Here is a 21,154-nt window from a genome sequence, read left to right on the forward strand (position 1 = left end):
CGCTATATAAAAAAAGTTTTACTTACTTACTTACTTGTGAAGTTGTGTTACCTACTACCTTTATGAATGCATGAAACATACTTGTTTTTGTTGCATTTAAGTCATTTAGCAGACACTTTTATCCAAAGCGACTTACAATAAGTTTAAGTTTAAGTGACTCAACTACACAGCAGTCATCGTAAGACATTTACATTTACATTTTTCGACATCTAGCAGACGCCTTTAACCAAAGCGACTTACAAGTACTTATGTCTAAAGTAAGTTAATCATGATCTATATCGATCAGGCATCAGGAGGAGAAAACATGTTTATGCTAGGACCAGAGGCCATTAGCAGTCACAATGCTAGAAGGATTACTTCCTAGGGAAATAAGGAAACCTTCAAAGAACGAGTGCCATCGGAAGTCAAAGTGCTAGAGAAAAATACATTTTGTTTTGATTTGTTTCCAACTTCAGTTAATGTAGGATGTTATGGGTGTAGAGGCCTGAGGAGGTGGGGCCCAGGTGAAACCTACAGAACTGGGTCATCATTAGTCTACGGCCGAAGATAGGTAGTGACTCAGCTGTCCTGACGTTATTAAATAAAATGTTCATATCATCAAACATAACTAGGATAATAAAAATCGATAATATTAAGCATAGGTTTTTATTAGAGACAGAAATATACACAAGTTGCACACAAGATACAATTTAAACATTAAATCTCATAATGTTTAACTTCCTCCGGTGTTTTATCTGGATCACCACCCCTCTCCAGATGCAGGTTATTGTAAGGATATTGTTTTGGTGCCTGAAAGCAGAAAATAATATTCACATGAAAAGGAGCACATCAGAAATAGTCTCAGAAATAACAAAAGATTTGGAAGAAACACTGTCTAAAAACCCAGACACAAAGCGTCTTGTATTACATGTGGGACAAACCGATTCACGTAAAATGGGCTCAGTAGACTTGAGACGTGATTTCATGGAACTTTTCAATAGACTTGACAAGCTTAAGATTGAGACATTCATCTGTGGACCGCTACCCACTGTTGACAGAGGTAACCTGGAATTCAGCCGGCTCCTAAGCCTTAATACGTGGCTCTCTGCTGCGTGCCAACTTAAAAGGCTGAAATTCATTGACCACTGGAACATATTCTGGAGGCAGAGAGACCTATTCAAAAGAGATGGCCTCCACTTAAACAGATCGGGAGAATACCATTTGATGAACAACATACTCTTCAACCTCATAAACTCTGCTCCCCCTTCCCTCGCTCTTGAACCAACTGAAAGGCCTACAGTGCAGGATTCTTCAGACTCAGCACAGGCAGCTGAACTGCTCACAGTGGATAAACTCTCCCCACAGTCCTGCGACTCATTACAGCCTACAGTAAAGGGCCCTCCAAACTCATCACAGCTGGCTGAACCCCCACTAAGGCGACGGTCCAGCCCCTTTTCTCTCCCCCCACCCTCCCTCCCTGCCCCCGACCCCCCAAACCACTCTGCCCCCGACCCCCCAAACCACTCTACCCCCAACTCCCAGAGACACTCATCCACTGAGTCCACTGAGCTCTCCTTCCTCCAACTCACGCCGTTCCTGCCTTTCTCAGCTAGGTTAGAGAAAATGGTGAAGACAGGAGTAGAGCTCACCCCGAAAGCTGCTCCATCTCAGGCAACTCTCCATTCTACAACACCTGGCCCCACACTCCCTGTGACGCCAGCCTCATCAACAATGCCAGCCTCATCAACAATACCCATCGCCCTACCCCGCCACAGGATGCTATCTACAACACCCATCCCCATCCCCCGGATGACACCCAGAATCAGTTGATGCTCTAACAGTCCCTGCTTCCATAGAGTTGATACCATTGACATTCCTGATATAAAGCTGGGACTCTCAACTCTTGCTATCCCTGTTCATATCAGTAACAGAACAGTTAATTGCAAGTCTGAATGCTTTATACACCCCTCAAATTTAATTTCTGTACCCTGCCACACACAGCCCACACAGAGACCAAACACAAAACCACTCAAGCTAGCACTTTTCAATGCCAGATCCTTAGCTAATAAGTCTCTCTTAATCAACGACTTGATTAGCTCCTATGAACTAGATTTCTTATTTATCACTGAGACCTGGTTAGATAAAGATAACAAGACACCAATTCTTATTGAGTCAGCACCCCCCAATTTTAGAACCTTAGATGTCGTTAGATCCCACAAAAAAGGTGGTGGAATCGCCTCTTTCTTCCGAGACAGTTTTAACTGCAAACAGAAATCCTTCGGGGAATTTTTATCATTTGAATATCTTTCAGTTGTTTTTAAATGTTCCACTCGAATTATTTTTATAATTTTATACAGACCACCCCAATACTCTACTAGCTTCTTTAATGAACTTACAGAGCTTCTCTCCATCATTACTACTGAATTTAATGGTCTGATCATTGCTGGTGATTTCAATATTCATGTAGATAACTCAGAGGACAACAAAGCCAAAGAACTCTCTGTTCTGTTAGATGTTTTTGAACTTCAACAACATGTGAACCTCCCTACTCATAATCGAGGTCACACTCTGGACCTTATCATCACCAAAGGCCTAGATATTTCAAATGTTGTTGTAACTGACATTGCCCTGTCTGACCACTGTTGCATATTCTTTGACGTATCTATCTTTCCTGTTATTCAAACTATGTCTAAAACTATTTCCAAACGATATATCAATGAAAAGACCAGTGCACTGTTCACACAGGCCTTTTCCCTAGCCCCCCCACCCCAAACTTCTATTCCAACCTCAGTAAATGACCTTCTACACGATTTCAACTTAAAAATCACAAAAACCATTGATGATATTGCACCCATTAGATCCAAATGCATCTCTGGTAAGCAAAAAGCTCCCTGGAGAACTGCCCCATCCGTAAAGACCCAAAAAAGAGAATGTCGTAAAGCAGAGCGCAGATGGAGAAAAACAAACCTTCAAGTCCACTATGATATCTATAAAGAGAATCTTCAGAACTATAACTTAGAAATAAGAAGTGCCAGGCAATCATTTTTCTCTAAGATCATAAACAATAACATAAATAATGCCCGCATCCTTTTCAGAACTGTTGACAGACTAACAAATCCCCCAACACCCATTGCTCAGGAATTTCACTCAACTAGTAAATGCAATGAGCTTGCATCCTTTTTTAACAATAAAATAGAAACCATTAGACAAGGCATTAGGTCTTCTGTGTCAGGCATGAAAAACATGTCCCCATTAACAACCCCAAATAGGGCGGACATAACAACCATGTCACAATTTAACACCATTGATTACAAGACCCTAGATAAAATCATGTCACGTCTTAAACCATCCACCTGTGCCCTTGATGTCCTGCCAACAAGCTTTTTAAAAAACATATTTAGCTGCATGGCAGGCGAACTAATACAAATAATTAACACCTCCCTTTCATCAGGAATCTTCCCTGAAGCCCTGAAAACTGCAGTTATTAAGCCTCTACTAAAAAAGAACGGCCTAGACCCCTTTGTACTAAACAACTACAGACCCATATCAAACCTTCCCTGTACAGGAAAAATTATTGAAATGGTTGCCCACGAACAACTTAGCAATTATTTGACCCTAAATGATCTCTTTGATGACTTTCAATCAGGCTTTCGCCCCCTACATAGCACTGAAACGGCCCTTATTAAGGTCCTTAATGACATTCGCGTAAACACAGACTCCGGAAAAATCTCAGTTTTGGTACTACTAGATCTTAGTGCTGCCTTTGACACTGTAGACCATGACATTCTAATAGATAGACTAAAAACCTGGGTAGGACTTTCGGGCACTGCCCTAAACTGGTTTAGATCCTACCTACAGGACAGAAGCTACTATGTCTCCATTGGCAACTTTGTATCTGACCAAATTAAAATGACATGTGGGGTTCCCCAAGGGTCAATCCTTGGCCCCCTTCTATTCAATCTCTACATGCTTCCATTGGGACACATCATAAAAAAGAACAAAATTGCCTACCACAACTATGCGGATGACACTCAAATCTACATAGCCCTCTCACCGAACGACTATAGTCCCATTGACAATCTCTGTAATTGCATTGAGCAAATAAACGCCTGGATGACACAAAACTTCCTCCAACTAAACAAGGAGAAAACAGAGATAATTGTATTCGGTGCACCTGACAAAAGATCGAAAGTCAGTGCAAAACTTGATTCTCTCTCTCTTCACAGTAAAAAACAGGTCAGAAATCTTGGTGTAATTCTAGACTCCGATCTAAACTTCAACAGCCACATAAACTCAATAACTAAATCAGCCTACTATCACCTGAAAAACATAACAAGAATGAGAGGTTTCATGTCCAAGCAAGACCTTGAAAAACTCATCCATGCATTTGTTTCGAGTAGACTTGATTATTGTAATGGTCTACTAACAGGCCTATCTAAAGGAGCTGTTCGTAAATTGCAGCTCATCCAAAACGCCGCTGCTAGGGTCCTAACAAAAACAAAGAAATTTGAACACATTACACCAATCCTGAGATCCCTGCACTGGCTACCAGTCTCTCAGAGAATTGAATTCAAAATCCTCCTAATTACATACAAATCACAAAATGGTCTTGGACCAAAATACATATCAGATCTCCTCCCACCCTATATTCCCGCAAGGTCCCTAAGGTCAGCTGAGACAAATCAGCTAATAATTCCAAGAGTAAAAACAAAACACGGTGCAGCAGCTTTCAGTCACGCTGCTGCATGCTCCTGGAACAAACTCCCTGAAGAAATCAAACAGGCCCAAACCCTTAAAATATTTAAATCCAAGCTAAAAACCTTCATGTTTTGCACCAGTTATGATTAAACACAAACACTTCTATCAATGTCTTTTTTCCATTAACTATTGTCTTTTTAAATGTTTTATCTATTTACTTCTTATATTTGCTTTTATTCATTGTAATTTTTATTTTCTTATGCTCCTCTTGTGGAGGGATGGAGGGATATGGAGGGATATGGAGTGGTGTAGAGGGATGTAGAGGGATGTAGAGGGATGTGGAGGGATGTAGAGGGATGTAGAGGGATGTGGAGGGATGTAGAGGGATGTAGAGGGATGTAGAGGGATGTGGAGGGATGTAGAGGGATGTAGAGGATTGTAGAGGAATGTGGAGGGATGTAGAGGGGTGTAGAGGGATGTAGAGGGATGTAGAGGAATGTGGAGGGATGTGGAGGGATGTAGAGGGTTGTAGAGGGATGTGGAGGGATGTGGAGGGATGTAGAGGGATGTAGAGGGTTGTAGAGGGATGTAGAGGGATGTGGAGGGATGTAGAGGGATGTAGAGGGATGTAGAGGGATGTGGAGGGATGTAGAGGGATGTAGAGGGATGTAGAAGGATGTGGAGGGATATGATTAAACACAAACACTTCTATCAATGTCTTTTTCCCATTAACTATTGTCTTTTTAAATGTTTTATCTATTTACTTCTTATATTTGATTTTATTCATTGTAATTGTTATTTTCTTATGCTCCTCTTGCTGTATTTTTATATAATGCATGTAAAGCACTTTGAATTGCCCCTGTTGTATGAAATGTGCTATACAAATAAACTTGCCTTGCCTTGCCTTGCCACATCAGACAAATAAACTATTCAACTAAAGACAACATGATTCTGGGAAGATGCATCTGAATTCCAAAACCCATTAAATGATTACAGGTCTAGAGTCTGTCTGTGTGTGTCAGAGAAAAGTTCCCATGCCAGGATCTTTCCGAAATGAACCACCCCATCGAAAACATGCTTGTTTGGGTCCATCAGAACTGTGCGAGTATGCAAGGTACTTAATCTTAAATCTTATTAAATTACCAAAAATTAAGCCACAGCAAAAACAGCCACATTGTTTATGAATCATTTTATAACGTTGGTAATCAGTAGTAATGTTGGTAAGTTCAGTCAGTAGATGGGAAAGGAGGGAAAGGACGCACACTTTTGGGTGTCAAATGTAATTCTCCCCCCTCGAGTCATCTCTTTATGCAGCAGGACATGTCGGGAACCACTCGTCTTGTCTCGACAGCGGTCACTGTGGCCCACACCAATTATGATGATGATGATAATTTGCTATTGTGTTAATTTAATTTGGGGGGGGGACACAACTTCTTGAGGGCCGAGCTACCGAGAGGGTTGGTATACTTAAGCAATAATACATTACCATTTTTCTCTTGCTGCTACAATGTTGAGGAACCGAAGCCTACACATTCTACTCTTTTATACTTGTATAATGGGATGTAACAACAAACATCAGATTCAGATGAGAGGCCATGTGTTATGACATGGTTGTCATGGCTGTGACATGATTGTAGACATCAAATTGAGTCCAGACAGACATCAGATCATAAGAAGCATTGCACTACTGTAACCTCCCTTTCCTGACTTCCTGAGGCTGAGAATAACCATTATGACGCAGCAGTGTTCCCAGTACATACCACAGGCTGGTAAGATGGGTATTTCTCGCCAAGGTAGAACATGAGCAGCATGAACCCACAGAAACCGAAGAAGTGTGTGCACATAGTTCTCCAGTCTACAGTGGTGGGAGAGGTGTCCACCCGGTTCCTGGTGTACATGTCAATGTCCCAGTGCATCTACAGAGGGGAAACATTGCAGTTGAGAGATTGTGGAAAGTAAAAAATAAAGAAAGTTTGTATGGTAAACCATTCATGAATTCAAATACACATAATACAATTAAACAACATGGAATTGTGCCCCGCGGTGGCGCAGCGGTCTAAGCATTAGCCTCTAGTGCAAGCTGCCCACCGGGGACTGGGATCGAATCCCGGTCTCGCCAGACCCGGATATGGCCGGGGCTCACAGGGAGCGGCATATTGAGCGGCCGTTCCCAAGGGGGGTATAGGACTATTTCCGGACAAGGATCCGTCGCGCAACACCGCCCCCGTCTGGTGCTGGAGTAACGGTGTCGGGCTCGAGGAGCCAGACAGCTAGTGTGCCTGGCGATCTCCTCTGGGGCTGCCGGCCACGGGGTCGTGCGGCGGATCCTACGCAATAGGCAGGGGATAATTGGATGCTAGGTTGGGTGCAATTGGATACCAAATTGGGTGAAAAAGGGATAAAATCAGAAAAATAAATAAAAAAATAAATACAAAAACATGGAATTAATATTGCCCCCAGACTAGAACAGCCTGCATGAGGATATCGGCAAGATCAGTATTTTCTTTTCTCTACTTATTTTTGTTATCTCTTCTTAAAACGAAAACAAAAATATAGGGTGAATTCAGGTAATCTGGGACATTGGGTAAGGTGTGTATTTCTGTTAGTTATTCCTGTGTGTATTTCCTGTTAGTCAACAGGACTTTTTATTATAGGTTTAGCATGGATTTCATGCGGCTGAAATCATGACAAGATTTTGTTAGAATAGAAATAAACACACTGGAACTGCACACTGTGGTGTCCCACATTACCCAAATTCACCTTACATATAAAGGATGTCTATCTTACCGGCTCTCCCCAGTTCCTCCTTATGTCAGGGTGATCCCATTTGTACCAGGGATCTCTCTCATGTTGGGACCGATCAGGCAACTTTGGGTAGTCTCCAAATCTAAAACCACAATAAGGAAAGCATTAGTACGTTTGTAAGTTCAATATCCTCTGATAATGCTGTTTACTGTTCCATGTAAGTTTGTAGACAGCTGTACGACTCAACACTGGACCATGCATTCATTGAAGTCGGCAAAGACAACTTTTACAAATACATTTGAAAGCTACACAGCAAAGGGAACATACTGCTGTTAATATAAGGTGTGGAACGCGCTCCCTTACGCCATCAAGTCTGCCCCCACTCTGGACTCCTTTAGAGCCAAGTTAAAATCCCACCTCTTCGTCAATGATGTTCCCTAAGTCTACTCCCTATTTGTTGTGAATTGTATCCCTTGAGATGTTCGTTTAAGTCGCCTGTGTCTGTTTGCTTTCTGTGTTCCTTGTCCTTGTCCTTGTCTTTATCTGTTCCTTTACCCGGGCCGCGGGCCGGTGTAAAAGTTGGATGGGGGGCGCATTATAAATAAAATTAACATAACATAACATAAGGTGATGAGACAGTAGGTCAACTTATCATCCTTTACCCTTCGCCATTATCGGGCATCGGTTCATAGTCCGCAAGCGTCATGCCGTATTTCTTGGCCGCGGCTGCTCTCTCCTCCGGGGTGTTGGGGTATGGACCAGGAAGCATACCCTTGTTAACTCCAGAGGCTGGGACACATGTAAAAAGAAGACGACAGATGGCACAGATCCATAAAATAACGTGATGAAGTCCAGTGAAGTCGGATGAGGGCATTATCTGAGGTCGTCGTTATCATAACAGAGTAATAACACCAATAACAAGACAGTTTTTTGTCTTTCAAGCATCTAACGTTTGCGACCACTCACACGTTGGGTCCTGCTGATCCAATCAGACAGAACGCAGTGAAGCTGCGTTAATAACAACAACTATGCCTGCATGACAATACTCTGATGGCTGCTCATCCCTGGTTAATGTGATCACTCTATAACCTTTACACTACTGATGTTAATGTGATCACCCTATAACCTTTACACTACTGATGTTAATGTGATCACTCTATAACCTTTACACTACTGATGTTAATGTGATCACTCTATAACCTTTACACTACTGATGTTAATGTGATCACTCTATAACCTTTACACTACTGATGTTAATGTGATCACTCTATAACCTTTACACTACTGATGTTTACATTACTAGCTGTGTAACATACTGTATATTGCACATTGCACATGTCTCCTGACATAGCTTCTTAATACTTCTGTTCTGCACATTAGATTCTGTACATAACCTACATAGATCATAACTGTATATACCTCTACTATACTGATGTTTACAACACTACCTCTGCACACGTCTGTATATTCCACAGTTACCATCACTATCATTCTTCTTCTATTTAGATCCTGCTCTTATATCACTATGTGCACCACTGTGCCACCTTTGAGCTGCTAGCTTAGCATGTTAGCCAGTCAAGGTTAGCTCCTGGCCGGTCGCAACCTCCTCCTGTGTCTTTGATGTCGCTAATATTGTGTTTTCCCAATGACATCCACACACTTCACAGAAGGACTGACAAACCTGCTCTAGCCCCAGAGAGGAGCTTGGAGAAGCCTGGCCCTGTCCCCTTGGAGAGGGCTGTAGCCCAGCGTCGCAGACCCGCCATGTTTACTACTGGTCGCTGTCTGTGACATTGACGAGTGAAATACGCATGCGCATAGTGAAAACTACGGGATGCAGTAAGGCTCCTTTCGCGTTTTATTTAATATGTGTAAATATTTTCTTTTCAGTTTTTCAGTTTTATACACAAGACAAACATACAAACTGACTAACTAACTAACTAACAAACAAACAACAAGCTGCCAGACATACACGTCTAGTATGATTTGGTTCAACCATGTATTTCTTCTTAAAAATCCAAATGATGAACTCCACTTTTATAATAACATATCAAATCATAGGTCACGTATTGCATCACATACAATATCAATAATGATTCATGTTCTCTTTTATTTCTATTTTCAAAGATGTGTAGAGGTTTACACTAATCCACCCAAGTACTGGCCAATTATTTGAAAGTGATGGTGGATTTTGACTTAGAGGTGGGTTTATAACATTTTGTCTGTCTAATTACATTTTTGTCACACATCATACACATTGAATCAATGACATACAAGACACGTCTTGAGGCTTTAACCACACATTTATTCACATTCTTTGTTTTATAAAACAAGGGAGTTGCATTGAAAGCAGCTGAGATGAACACCACCAGAGGCTGAAGAGAGACCAGGAATTTCAAGTGAATGCACTAAAACTCTTGTTCCTGTTCCCTGTACTCCATCAGATCCAACTCAGGTGCAAGTCTGCATTTACTGAGGGATCTTCACTCTGCCTCTGCCGATGAAACAACTGCTCCTTAACAGTCACTTATAGAAGGTTTCCAATGTCGCATTCTACCTCTTCAATAGGATCATGGAGTTCATAACTGTTAACCATAAAAGGAGAAACCGTTAACCATTAGAGCTGTATCTCCATACATCCCATGTATGAAATGTTGCATTTTATTTGGTTTTATGACTTACCGTTTAAAGGGTTCCCCATCTGCTTTGATAAGGAATTTCTCAAAGTTCCAGCGAATGTCGTTGACTTTTATTGGTGACCAGTAGAATTTCTTTATATCTCCAATGACAGGGTTCACAAAAGGCAAGGACTCCTGTTGTAAAGCGACAAGTCCAAAGACCAGAGGTTGTCAGTGACGTCACACTCTATTTGTGTGTGTGTGTGTGTGTGTGTGTGTGTGTGTGTGTGTGTGTGCGTGCGTGCGTGTGTGTGTGTGTGTGTGTGCGCGTGTGTGTGTGTGTGTGTGTGTGTGTGTGTGTGTGTGTGTGGCATCATTTCAGAAACTGGGTCAAATTTCTGATAAAACTTCTGAAATAGTTTTCCTCAAACAAATGCAAAACATGACAGTACTTATATACTTATTAATATAACTATCATGTTTCAATTATATTTTTCAGGGCGCACGGCAACACTGTAAAATACACTACCTTGAGATAGGTGAAAAGAGGCTCTTCGGTTAATCCATTGACCTCAATCTTGGCAAACACAGGGAATTTCGGGACAAAGCCCCCACCTGGTCTGACATACTTCAGAATATTGAGGGTTTCATGATTTCCCTCTGAAATATACAAAAATGTACAAAAATCAACAATAAATAAAACAGATGATAAAAGCATAATGACAAAAATGTAGAGATTTAGTTCAGAGGGAACCAACCATACAACCTGAGAGCTATGACAAACTTCACTGTACTGTATATAAGTAAGTAGCCTTGAGAACCGATGGTTCTCGAGCCTACATACTGTACTGTATATACCATAACTTTATTGTTTTGCAAACAGATTACTCAATAGAGAACGATATTCTAGCATTGAGTATTACCTTGAAAAAAAGACATTTCATCACATGAAAATCAAAGAATGACAAATCAAAGCTCTCACCGGGTGCCTGAAGGCCAAACTGATTACAGGAGAATCCAAGGACAGTGAAGTTGTGGTCACCATACATTTCCATGAGTGCATTCATTCTGTGATACTTTGGGATGAACAATAGAATGAGACACCGATTACATTTACATTTTTACCATTATCCAAAGCAATTTACAATTAGAGATTGGGGGACACTTAAGGGCACCCTAGTGGTGGTGTTCCCAGGTGGGACTTTGAACTCATGACCTTCTGATCACCAGTCCAACTCACTATCCAAATTGGCCACCACTACACCATCCCTTTCCTACATAAACAACTTACTTCAAAAATAGCTTGTATGTTGGGGGTTATCAATACAGTTATGCTAGCTGACCAGCACCATTACCTCCTCTATCGTTGACCCTCAGAAGCTGGCCAGGTTCACGATGAGGAGCACCTTGCCCTTGTAGTTGCTGAGCGGGACGGTCTCACCGTCCAGAGTCTCCGCATTGAAATCATAGATTGATATATCTTCCATTGGAGATTATATTTTAGCCTATAGGCTATGTAGGCTATATCCAGAGTAGTCGGTCAGAAGTGGGGATTCACTCAGCCAGCACGTAGGCACATCTCATTCAGTGGAACTGAAAGAGGGTCAGCAATTGTTCAGCATGACTGAGTCCATTGTGTCTCCGCTACGAGGTGAATTGACAGGAGGGTTATTTGTCCAACGTTTGCATGGCTATGCAGATCCTACTAGTCGTTGGTGTCCTCTCATTTTCAATTGACAGGTATGCCTATGGTAAACAAATACAATTATTATTTGTTTATCGTTGCCCGCCATCTGTTTTTATAATGAGTAAGGTTATTTTGGTTACTCGTCTGGAAATTCGATGTAGGCCTGTGTGTAAGATTTGACTGATTTGATATGTGGCCAATTAATAAACTTCAGATTTTATATATGTTTAATTTAATATTTAACTATATGCATTTTATCTATAAGTTGTTTAATACAAATAGTATGATTTTTGTTGTAACAATTATTACGTTTTTTCCCCACATCACAAGTTGATCAAGTTTATTTTATTGTAACTATGCCTCCATCCACAGGTATCAGACAGATCTACAATGACTGCGTTCGTAAAGTCGCTCTGAGAGCGCCGGAGCGCCCACTGGGTTCAGCGGTGCTGATCAGATTTCTAGAGCGTATTTACGAACGCACGCAATGACTATGCTGAAAGTGCGTGCTTTCCGTAAGTAAACTCCTGTGTATGAATATGGAGGACCAAGTCTGTCAAAATTAACAATAAATATATAGATACATAAATGAATGTATGAACAAATTAATGAATGAATACACACAGTATAACGAAATACATTTATATATTTATTTATTCTTTTACGCATTCATTCTTTGTTTTCAACTTTCATTCTTTGTTTTCCACATTGTTTTCCACATACATTCTTTGTTTTCCACATTCATTCTTTCTTTTCCACATTCATTCTTTGTTTTCCACATTCATTCTTTCATTCTTTCTTTTCCACATTCATTCTTTCTTTTCAACATTTATTCTTTCTTTTTCACTTTATCAGATCTGTATGCAAATATCTGGGGGCGTATCTTGCATGTTGTCCACGCCCCTACGCATTTTCATTGGTTGATACCGCGCATGACGTGTGAAAGCAGCGACGCAGTTATCATCACAGACGGGGAGAGGAGTAGAGAGTCGTTCAACCTTTTTCAACCCAAGGACCCCTTGGACGAGAGACAAACAGAACAGGGACCCCCACATGTAATATATATTTTTAAATGTCTCACATTTTAAAGCCTATAATAACTTTTATATTTACTTCATTCACCTTTTCTTTCACTGTATTAACCTATTTATATTTTACATTTACATTTATATACTGGGTTATTAGCCTATATGTGTTTATGATTGATAAAACGTTCATGCATAATTATGATTGGTTATTATTATTGTTGTTGTTGTTGTTGTTGATGAGGCTTATATTTTCTATTATTATTATTTTTCAACAATGAAACTTTTAGCTTCAGGAAGCCAGGTATGCCTACCTCAGTGAGATGACTGGCCCTGGTTGGTGGTACACAACTTGTCTATTCTGGGGGAGATGGAGGTGGTCAGGCAGAGCATCATGTCATCCTCAGACTGCTGTCTGGAACGGTATTTGCTCCCCTCTGAGCAATAGACGTCTTTTCAACCTCGCGTCTACGCTTGGCCATCATATAAACCAGCTATATTACAGCTATATTTTCGACTTATCTTAAATGCATGAAAACCGTTATTAAACCCCTCTAAACTGTCAGAATTACGTCCCAGACGAGATTCATATAGTCTAGCACAGGGCTGGACTGGCCATCTGGCATACCAGGCATTTGCCCGGTGGGCCGCGGTAGTTTTGGGCCGAGCCGACCGGCAAAATAAAAAAATAAAAACAAAGTTATTATTATTATTTTTATTTTTTTTACCAGCCGGCCGGCCGAAAGCTACCATCGAACGGCCCATAAATCGAAAGCTACCATTGAACGGCCCATAAATCAGGGACAGCGGCCCATTGGTCAATTTTCTATACAGACACTGGGCTGGCCCAATCAACAGAGAGAAGGGGGGGGGGGGGGGGGGTCAGGGGTCACGCACGCACGCAGCACCAGACCTCCGTCTCCGTTTCGCGGTAGTTTCGGGCCGAGCCTGCCGGCAAAATAAATGTAGTTAGCCTGGATAGTTACTAGATAGATACTAAGAGAGATGGAGCGCAAAAGCACACTAAAACGGAAGGGAGGCTGGGAAAAACTTAGGGAGAAAAACAAAAAGAAACTCGAGGCAGATGCTGCCAAATGTGTAAATATTAGGGACATGTTTGCTGCACCCTCAAGTTTACCACAGCAGCAACAGCAACAGGTTGAAGAGGAGGCTGGCAGGGAGGAGCGGGAGCAGGGTACAGATACAGAGGATAGAGAGGATACAGAAGAAGCGGGGCCGAGTCAGCCTGTAACCGTTGACCCGGTAAGGAAAATATAGGTAGCTGTGTAGGGGTGTAACGGATCGCCCCCCACGGTTCGGCACGCATGTGTACCGCGGATCAATTGCAAAATGTAACCAAGTAATAATATTACTTAATATTAGTTAATATCCCTTGTAAATCACAATGTAGAGTTGCCATGAAAAGATAGACGCGACAGTTGCGTGTTTTGTTTTACTCTAAAGCGCAATGATAGGTTGATAATGAAAAAAAAAATCTAGAACAACAAGGCTGCGTTCGTAAATTCTCTCTGGAATCTGATCACTGAGTACACTGGTCTACTTGCACTGGTACCATTGCTTACTGTATGTAGTCGTCTTTGTAGTGGTTTGGGGGAATACTACAGTTTGTCAAAAGCCTGACAAAATTAACACTGTACTGTAGTCTACCTCTGTACTCCATGTAATCCTGTAGGATGTCCAGCACTCTGGTCATCTGTGAGAACAGCAAAATCCGATGGCCCCTTCACACAAACATGGAGAGCAAGACACACAGAGATGTAAGGTGTAATGGTGGTCTAGTCTAGTGGATAGTGAGTTGGACTTGTGATCGGAAGGTTGTGAGTTCAAATCCCGCCTGAAAACCACACCACTACTAGTGTGCCCTTGAGTACGGCACTTAGCCCTCAGTTACTCCAGGGGGAATGTCCCTGTAATTCGTATTTGTAAATCGCTTTGGATTAAAAGCGTCTGCTAAATGGCAAAATGATGTGGGGGGTATCTTGGTTGCTTTGTGGCTGTACAGTTTGGTCAGTGAAGGCAGAGGGACTAACCCTTCATGCATGTATTTCAACATGCTGTCCAGAAGACACAGCTTTCCACTGGTCTTGATGAGATGCTCCCCCATTTCAAACGGCTCTGGTTCCACTCCTGAGCAGGAGTGGTGGTTCATGTTTGCATACCACACAGATACTAAACAAAGCCCAGCAGTCATTTGTATCGTCCCACAGTAAATGGTAAATGGTTCAAATGGACTGCACTTATATAGCGCCTTTTTTGCTGCTCCAAAGTGCTTTACAACGGCCTCTCATTCACCCATTCACACACACATTCACACACCAATGGCGGCAAGCTGCCATGCAAGGCGCTGGCCCGCTCACTGGGAGCAATTTTGGGGTTCAGTGTTGTGACGATCCACACTTGGTCCTATAGTGGGCGCTATTACACCTGTTGTCCTGTCGACCTTCCAGATGGGCTCAGGTGTGGTTGATCATGCTAATTATCCCAGGAACCTTAATTAAAGAGTGGGTTTAGATTCATGTTCTCTCTCTCTTCCTTTGTCGACCAGCAGCCGGTTTTGGTTGTCGTTGCTAGTTTCTTTATCATTATTTCTATTCTACATTATTTACGTTAATAAATCTCCTATTATTGTTATCCATGTGTGTCGTCTCCCTTTTTGTCACTTTGTCAAGAGCCAGGCAAGCGTAACAGTGTCTTGCCCAAACACACTTCGACATGTGGCCAGCCGGGGCTCGAACCGCTGATCTGCCAACCTTGCAGTGCTGACTGCACATAAGGACTCACCATGAAACAGGTAGGGGTGGTCGACACACTTCCTCAGCTGCATCAGTATGTTCAGCAGCCTGGTCTTGTTGCCTTGTTCATTCTCAAAGGCGTCTGAAAGCAACACAGAGGCCAGTTTGCTACAGTTGCATTCCTTGTGAGTGAAAAGGGTTTCCTTGAGTGAACAATGGTATTTTCTGACATAACCTAAAAAGGTTTCAACATAAAGCAGCAATGGAAACAACCAAATAGGTTGAGACTAAATTGTTCATAATTAAGTCTCAAATAAGTATAACTCACAGGGTTCCCACACCTTCTGAAACATCAAATTCAAGCACCTTTCAAGGACTTTCAAGACTCAATTCCCTCAAATTCAAGGACCCAACACATAGTTTGGCATAGTTTGAGACAGATCTAGATGAGAATTTATATAATAGGAACTATCCGCTCACAGACAACAATTAAAAAGAGAGGCTTGAATGTGTGAATACTAGATGGTCTCTTGTCATCTCTACCACAGCACAGCAAAACAATATATTGTGAAATATGTGTAAAGTTAAGCAATACAGAAACGTATTTACTAGTTGACGAGCTAAGTAAAAAAAAGTTGAACATATATATTATACTTTTTTTAGAAAGAGGGGGGGGGGGAATTCAAGCACTTTCAATGACCCATGTCTATTTTCAAAAACTTTTAAGACCTTGATTATTTTTTTCTCAAATTCACAAACTTTCAAGGATTTCAAGGACCCGTGGGAACCCTGAACTCAGCATCATCAGTACATAAAGTCCACTGCAGCAGTCTCACCCAGGTCCTTCATCAGGATGGCCTTGTAGTATCTCTTCTGCAGGGCTGACATCCCGTGGTACATCACCAACTCGGTTTTCTTCGGCAGGTCGGCCGCCACTTCTGCTTTGACCCTCCGGAGCAGGAAGGGCTGGAGGACACACTGGAGCTCTGAGGCTGAGGGCGTTGGAACAGACAGGAAGTCCTGACGTTAGAATTATAAGGTTCTATCTCAGTTTTTGGTCAAAATTGAGTTTTTTACATAATCTGATCCATTAGGTGTTTATTAATGCTTGTGTGGTGTTATTTTAAAAAAGTTGACATTTTTTAGCTAGTAATTAATAAAATACAAAGGTTCCATCTCACAAAACATAATGGAATGTAAAAACTTTGACGCTCAATATCTCTGAACTGCCCTAAACGGAGATAGAACCTTATCATTCTAAGCTCACGAAGTGACACAGAATCCGATATGTGTACTTATTAATTCCTAATTCCATATCGTACACATTGTATATCACAGCCAAATGAAGATGCTCAACAGATACAACAAAATATTGTGTCATATATACTGTAAGTATTGTATATAAAGACACATTTGGGGGTATTGCAAATACAGAGCAGGTTGATTCCTAGGTAGTGCCGTACCCAGAGCAGGTTGGTTCTGCACATGTGAGTAAGTGCTGACGAAGTCGTCTACTTCTTCTGGTGGAAAGAGGCTGGGCTGGATGAAGGTCAGGAGGGAGTAGACCTCCTGCAGGTTGTTCTGGATGGGGGTCCCAGTGAGCAGCACTCTGAACCCCACTGAGAACTGCAAGGTGAGGGAGGATTGTCACGGCAAGGCAGACCATGGCAAATGCTGAGAAAGAGGGTTAGACTCAATTCGGTTGTTAAGTCTGACGTCACTTCTTTGTGACGTTTAGCAATTTCCGGGTCCAAATAAAAAACTCCCCACACCAGTGTACCAGTGTACTAAAGCACCAGAGTACCAGTGTACTAAAGCACCAGAGTACCAGTGTACTAAAGCACCAGTGTACTAAAGCACCAGAGTACCAGTGTACTAAAGCACCAGAGTACCAGTGTACTAAAGCACCAGAGTACCAGTGTACTAAAGCACCAGAGTACCAGTGTACTAAAGTGGTAGAATGACAGTTCAATCGTTTTTTAGGCTCGGATCTATTCATACAACAAGGGACACAGCACTTTCCCGTTTTTCCCATATTGTCAGCGTCTTTGAGCCTCGGAAAAGCGCTATACAAATATAATGAATTATTAGCGTTACTGCGGCATTTCGAAGAGAGCGCCTCAGCCAACGTTGGACCCGGAAACACGTCACGACTTAACAACCGAATAGCAGCGGGGGGCTGGTGGAGGGAGAGATTGGCATGGAATGGAATGAGGGATGGTCTCAAACACATGATGTCAACCTCCACCAGCCTCTCCTGGTCAGCAGGTAACTTACCTCTGTCAGGGCTTTGTGCAACAAGGAGTTCTGGTTCTTCAGCCTGTGAGCCTCGTCCACCACTAGAACCTTCCACTTCCACCTGTAGACAAGATCATGTTGTTGTATACGGCCTGTGGTGTATAGTGTTGGATTTTTGAATTTGCTAAGCATTCTGGGTGTTAGCTATGAAGAAGTGTCAAGCGCACCTCCTTCTCAGGAACGAAGCGTCGTTGAGACAGAGCTGAGGAGAAAGAGAGAGAGAGAGAGAGAAAGAGAGTGAGAGAGCGTTTTGAGTGAGAGTCAAATTGGACACATCAAAAATCCAGATAAGACTGAGTTGAATTAATGGAGAAATTAATATGAAGGTCAAAGGTGAATATATAGACAGTTGAAGGTCGTATATAGACAGTTCGTGAGCTTAGAATGATAAGGTTCTATCTCCGTTTAGGGTAGTTCAGAGATATTGAGCGTCAAAGTTTTTACATTCCATTATGTTTTGTGAGATGGAACCTTTGTATTTTATTAATTACTAACTAAAAAATGTCAACATTTTTAAATAACACCACACAGGCATTAATAAACACCTAATGGATCAGATTATGTAAAAAAAACTAAATTTTGACCAAAAATGGAGATAGAACCTTATAATTCTAACGTCACGATATATAGACAGTTGCCACATTGCCACACAGGATCACCTCGTACGTGGTGAGCAGAACATTGAAGTGCAGGTTGTCCATCTCTCTCTGCAGCTCCGCCCTCTTCTCTTTGCTCCCAGTGTAACACAGCACAGTCAGACCCGGGGAGAAGCTGGGGGGGCAACAGTCTGTCAGAGCACATTCATACGACAGGCCAGGAGACCAAGCTCTTACTGCGCAAACCCAGCACTAGGACATTCATGCTTGGTTCACATAACAACACATGAATACTAAATGCCTGAGTCAACCTGTAAACATTTTTTACATGTTTGGCATTTAGCAGACGCCTTATTCTAAAGCGACTTACAATCAATACATTTGACTAAGCAAGTGAATCATCAATCCACCAGTCGTAGCAGGAAGAGTAATCCAGCTCAGGCCCGGGGCCATTGATAGAAGGAAAACCTTCTTCTCAACCTGTTTTTTTGTTTTTTTTAAATATATATAGACACTGGAGAAACAGAGAAACAGTACAAGGGGGTCAATAGAAGTTTTTAGGGACACAGTAGAAGGGAAAGCGGGTGTCTTCAGGAGACGCAGTGCTGGGGGGCAGTAGATGTCTCAGGAGGAGCATGACTTGTATTCTCAATGTGGACAAGGCTCCCACCCAGTGGCTGGTAGGAGCTATGTTAAGTGAATGATTGTCTGGGACTGAGACATGAAGTGTTTTGATCTTCTCACCGTTCCATCTCCTGCCTCCAGTTCTCCATGACAGAGAGTGGACTCAGCACTAGGAACGGTCCCTCGTCTCCTAAGGCCCCTCTCGTGTACAGCAGCAGAGAGATGGTCTGAAGGCAGCAAACACAGACAAACACATCTTCAGGGCTCTCAAGTCTCACGCATTGGGCATGAGACAAGGTGTGGCCCAATGCGTGAGACTTGAGAGCCCTGCGTCTTGAAAAACATACACATATATACACAAACATACAAACATATAGTAGCAACCAACATCTTGTTGAATGTTGAATGACAGAACTAAGCAAACGATACATGCACATCGTTCCACCTATGTAAAGAGATGGACAGGGGGGAACAAAGGTAACTGTAGCATACCTGACATGTCTTGCCCAAGCCCATCTCATCTCCCAAGATACACCCCTCCTGATTCTTGAGACATTGAGTCAGCCACTGTACCCCTCCGTCCAACTGGTAGGGTCTCAACCGTATCCCTAAGGAGACACACCAATGTTGAGCACAAGACAAGTATAAATAAAAGCAAATGAATTATGCTAGTAGTAGTTGGGTTGGCTGCACGTTTTGGCTGTTCCACTTGCAGCCGTCATTCATTGCCACGATCATGACGTGCAAATTCTGTATAATCAGGAGATCATGTCGTCATTTACTTGACAGATTCTTAACAGGTAACAGTAGTTCATTCATGTTATTTCGGTATAGTTTGCTTGCATGATTATGTATTTTCGCATGTTTCGTAGGGCAACATAATATGGCAACATTATATTCTGAAATCTGGAATCATTTTCATTTCAGTTCAGTCATAATAGTTCAGCCACGAACCTTGTAAACCCCACTTCTGCAATTCACTCTCAGACAGATTTGTCTTCACTTTCCCTGGCACTTTGTTTTTTTATTTTCTGTAGGAAGCTTGTCATGTTTTCCGAAGATGATAAAAAAAAGCATTTCTAGTGATAGATTTGAAGTGAGGCTCAAAAGCTTAAATCAGAATCTAGTATAAGTATAATCAACACACCTAGATTCTTAGCTTCATGTTTGCAGCAAGGTTCCCATGATATTCGACACATTTTGTCTTTTGGTGGTTTTTGGTATAGGCTACCGGGGTTGTGCATTAGGTCCAATTGTATTTGATACATGCATTAATAATGAATGATTCTTATTGCGTCCAGATTGATTGACAGCTATCGGAGCCAATCAGCCCCCAGCTCAGGTGAATGACTGTTAATAGCAGCGCCTTGTCAACGGGGTTTCCTCGCCATCACAGCACGGGTAGTTGGGGTAGTGATAGTGATTCATCCAGCAGAAGGCAGCAGCATCAGAGTACCGTACATTTCTTAAGTGAAGAAAAACCTCCAAAACGACCCTGTGAAAAAGCAGTGAAAGTTTTCAAAACAAAACAAAGAGGTTTGGTGTTCTGTTTCATGTGTAAAGGAGTATGATGTTATGCAACGAAATTAGAGTGTAACCATGAGCAAACTGTGTTGGTCTCGACTCTCCCGTTCCTCCGTCGAGGCCATGTGCTGCTAGATAACACGACCTGGGTCACTGCGGTTGGCTATGTTCGTAGCTAGGCTAAGTGACCTAGATATCCATTCAGATAACATGAACATAGCCACAGACATGTTCAGCTATTAATGTTGGGGGGTGTAAACGTGATTAATGCAGTTTGAAATACAGCTCGTCGCCTACGCAATGAAGCTAGCTAGCCTCGACGATGACCTTTCTAGAATATACAGTACAGGCCAAACGTTTGGACACACCTTCTCATTCAATGCGTTTCCTTTATTTTCATGACTATTTACAATGTAGATTCTCACTGAAGGCATCAAAACTATGAATGAACACATGTGGAATGATGTACTTAACAAAAAAGTGTGAAATAACTCTAAATATGTCTTATATTTTAGATTCCTCAAAGTAGCCACCCTTTGCTTTTTTGTTGTTAATAAAATAAAAATGTTTTGTTAATAAAATATATAATAATAATATTATATATATA

At 41.8% G+C, this 21,154-nt stretch overlaps 3 protein-coding genes across 3 annotated transcripts; all 3 read right to left on the minus strand.

The window, feature by feature from the left end:
- Window positions 1-632: 632 nt before the first annotated feature.
- On the minus strand, window positions 633-9,210 carry ndufb8 (NADH:ubiquinone oxidoreductase subunit B8). Its single transcript, XM_080542194.1, has 5 exons — window positions 9,104-9,210; window positions 8,085-8,211; window positions 7,465-7,564; window positions 6,438-6,593; window positions 633-789 (listed from the first exon to the last, which is right to left on the minus strand). Exons 1-5 carry the CDS (start codon window positions 9,186-9,188, stop codon window positions 697-699), a joined length of 561 nt encoding a protein of 186 aa, XP_080398320.1. The 5' UTR covers window positions 9,189-9,210; the 3' UTR covers window positions 633-696.
- A 504-nt stretch (window positions 9,211-9,714) lies between these two features.
- Window positions 9,715-11,527, minus strand: gpx9 (glutathione peroxidase 9; the record flags this gene model as incomplete). The annotated part of the gene is made up of 5 exons (XM_080542599.1): window positions 9,715-10,007; window positions 10,105-10,235; window positions 10,570-10,700; window positions 11,023-11,116; window positions 11,396-11,527. The coding sequence occupies 5 exons, from the start codon at window positions 11,525-11,527 to the stop codon at window positions 9,950-9,952; spliced, it is 546 nt and encodes a 181-aa protein (XP_080398725.1). The 3' UTR covers window positions 9,715-9,949.
- A 1,779-nt stretch (window positions 11,528-13,306) lies between these two features.
- Window positions 13,307-20,672, minus strand: LOC308168028 (chromodomain-helicase-DNA-binding protein 1-like; the record flags this gene model as incomplete). Its single annotated transcript, XM_080542506.1, has 13 exons — window positions 13,307-13,311; window positions 14,421-14,494; window positions 14,804-14,900; window positions 15,555-15,647; window positions 16,342-16,497; window positions 16,969-17,131; window positions 17,783-17,864; window positions 17,971-18,005; window positions 18,463-18,574; window positions 19,144-19,250; window positions 19,516-19,631; window positions 19,978-19,993; window positions 20,622-20,672. The coding sequence occupies 13 exons, from the start codon at window positions 20,670-20,672 to the stop codon at window positions 13,307-13,309; spliced, it is 1,107 nt and encodes a 368-aa protein (XP_080398632.1).
- Window positions 20,673-21,154: the final 482 nt, after the last annotated feature.

The sequence above is a fragment of the Nansenia antarctica genome (genome assembly GCF_963989245.1).
Source record: "Nansenia antarctica genome assembly, chromosome: 11".
Lineage (NCBI taxonomy): Eukaryota > Metazoa > Chordata > Actinopteri > Argentiniformes > Microstomatidae > Nansenia > Nansenia antarctica.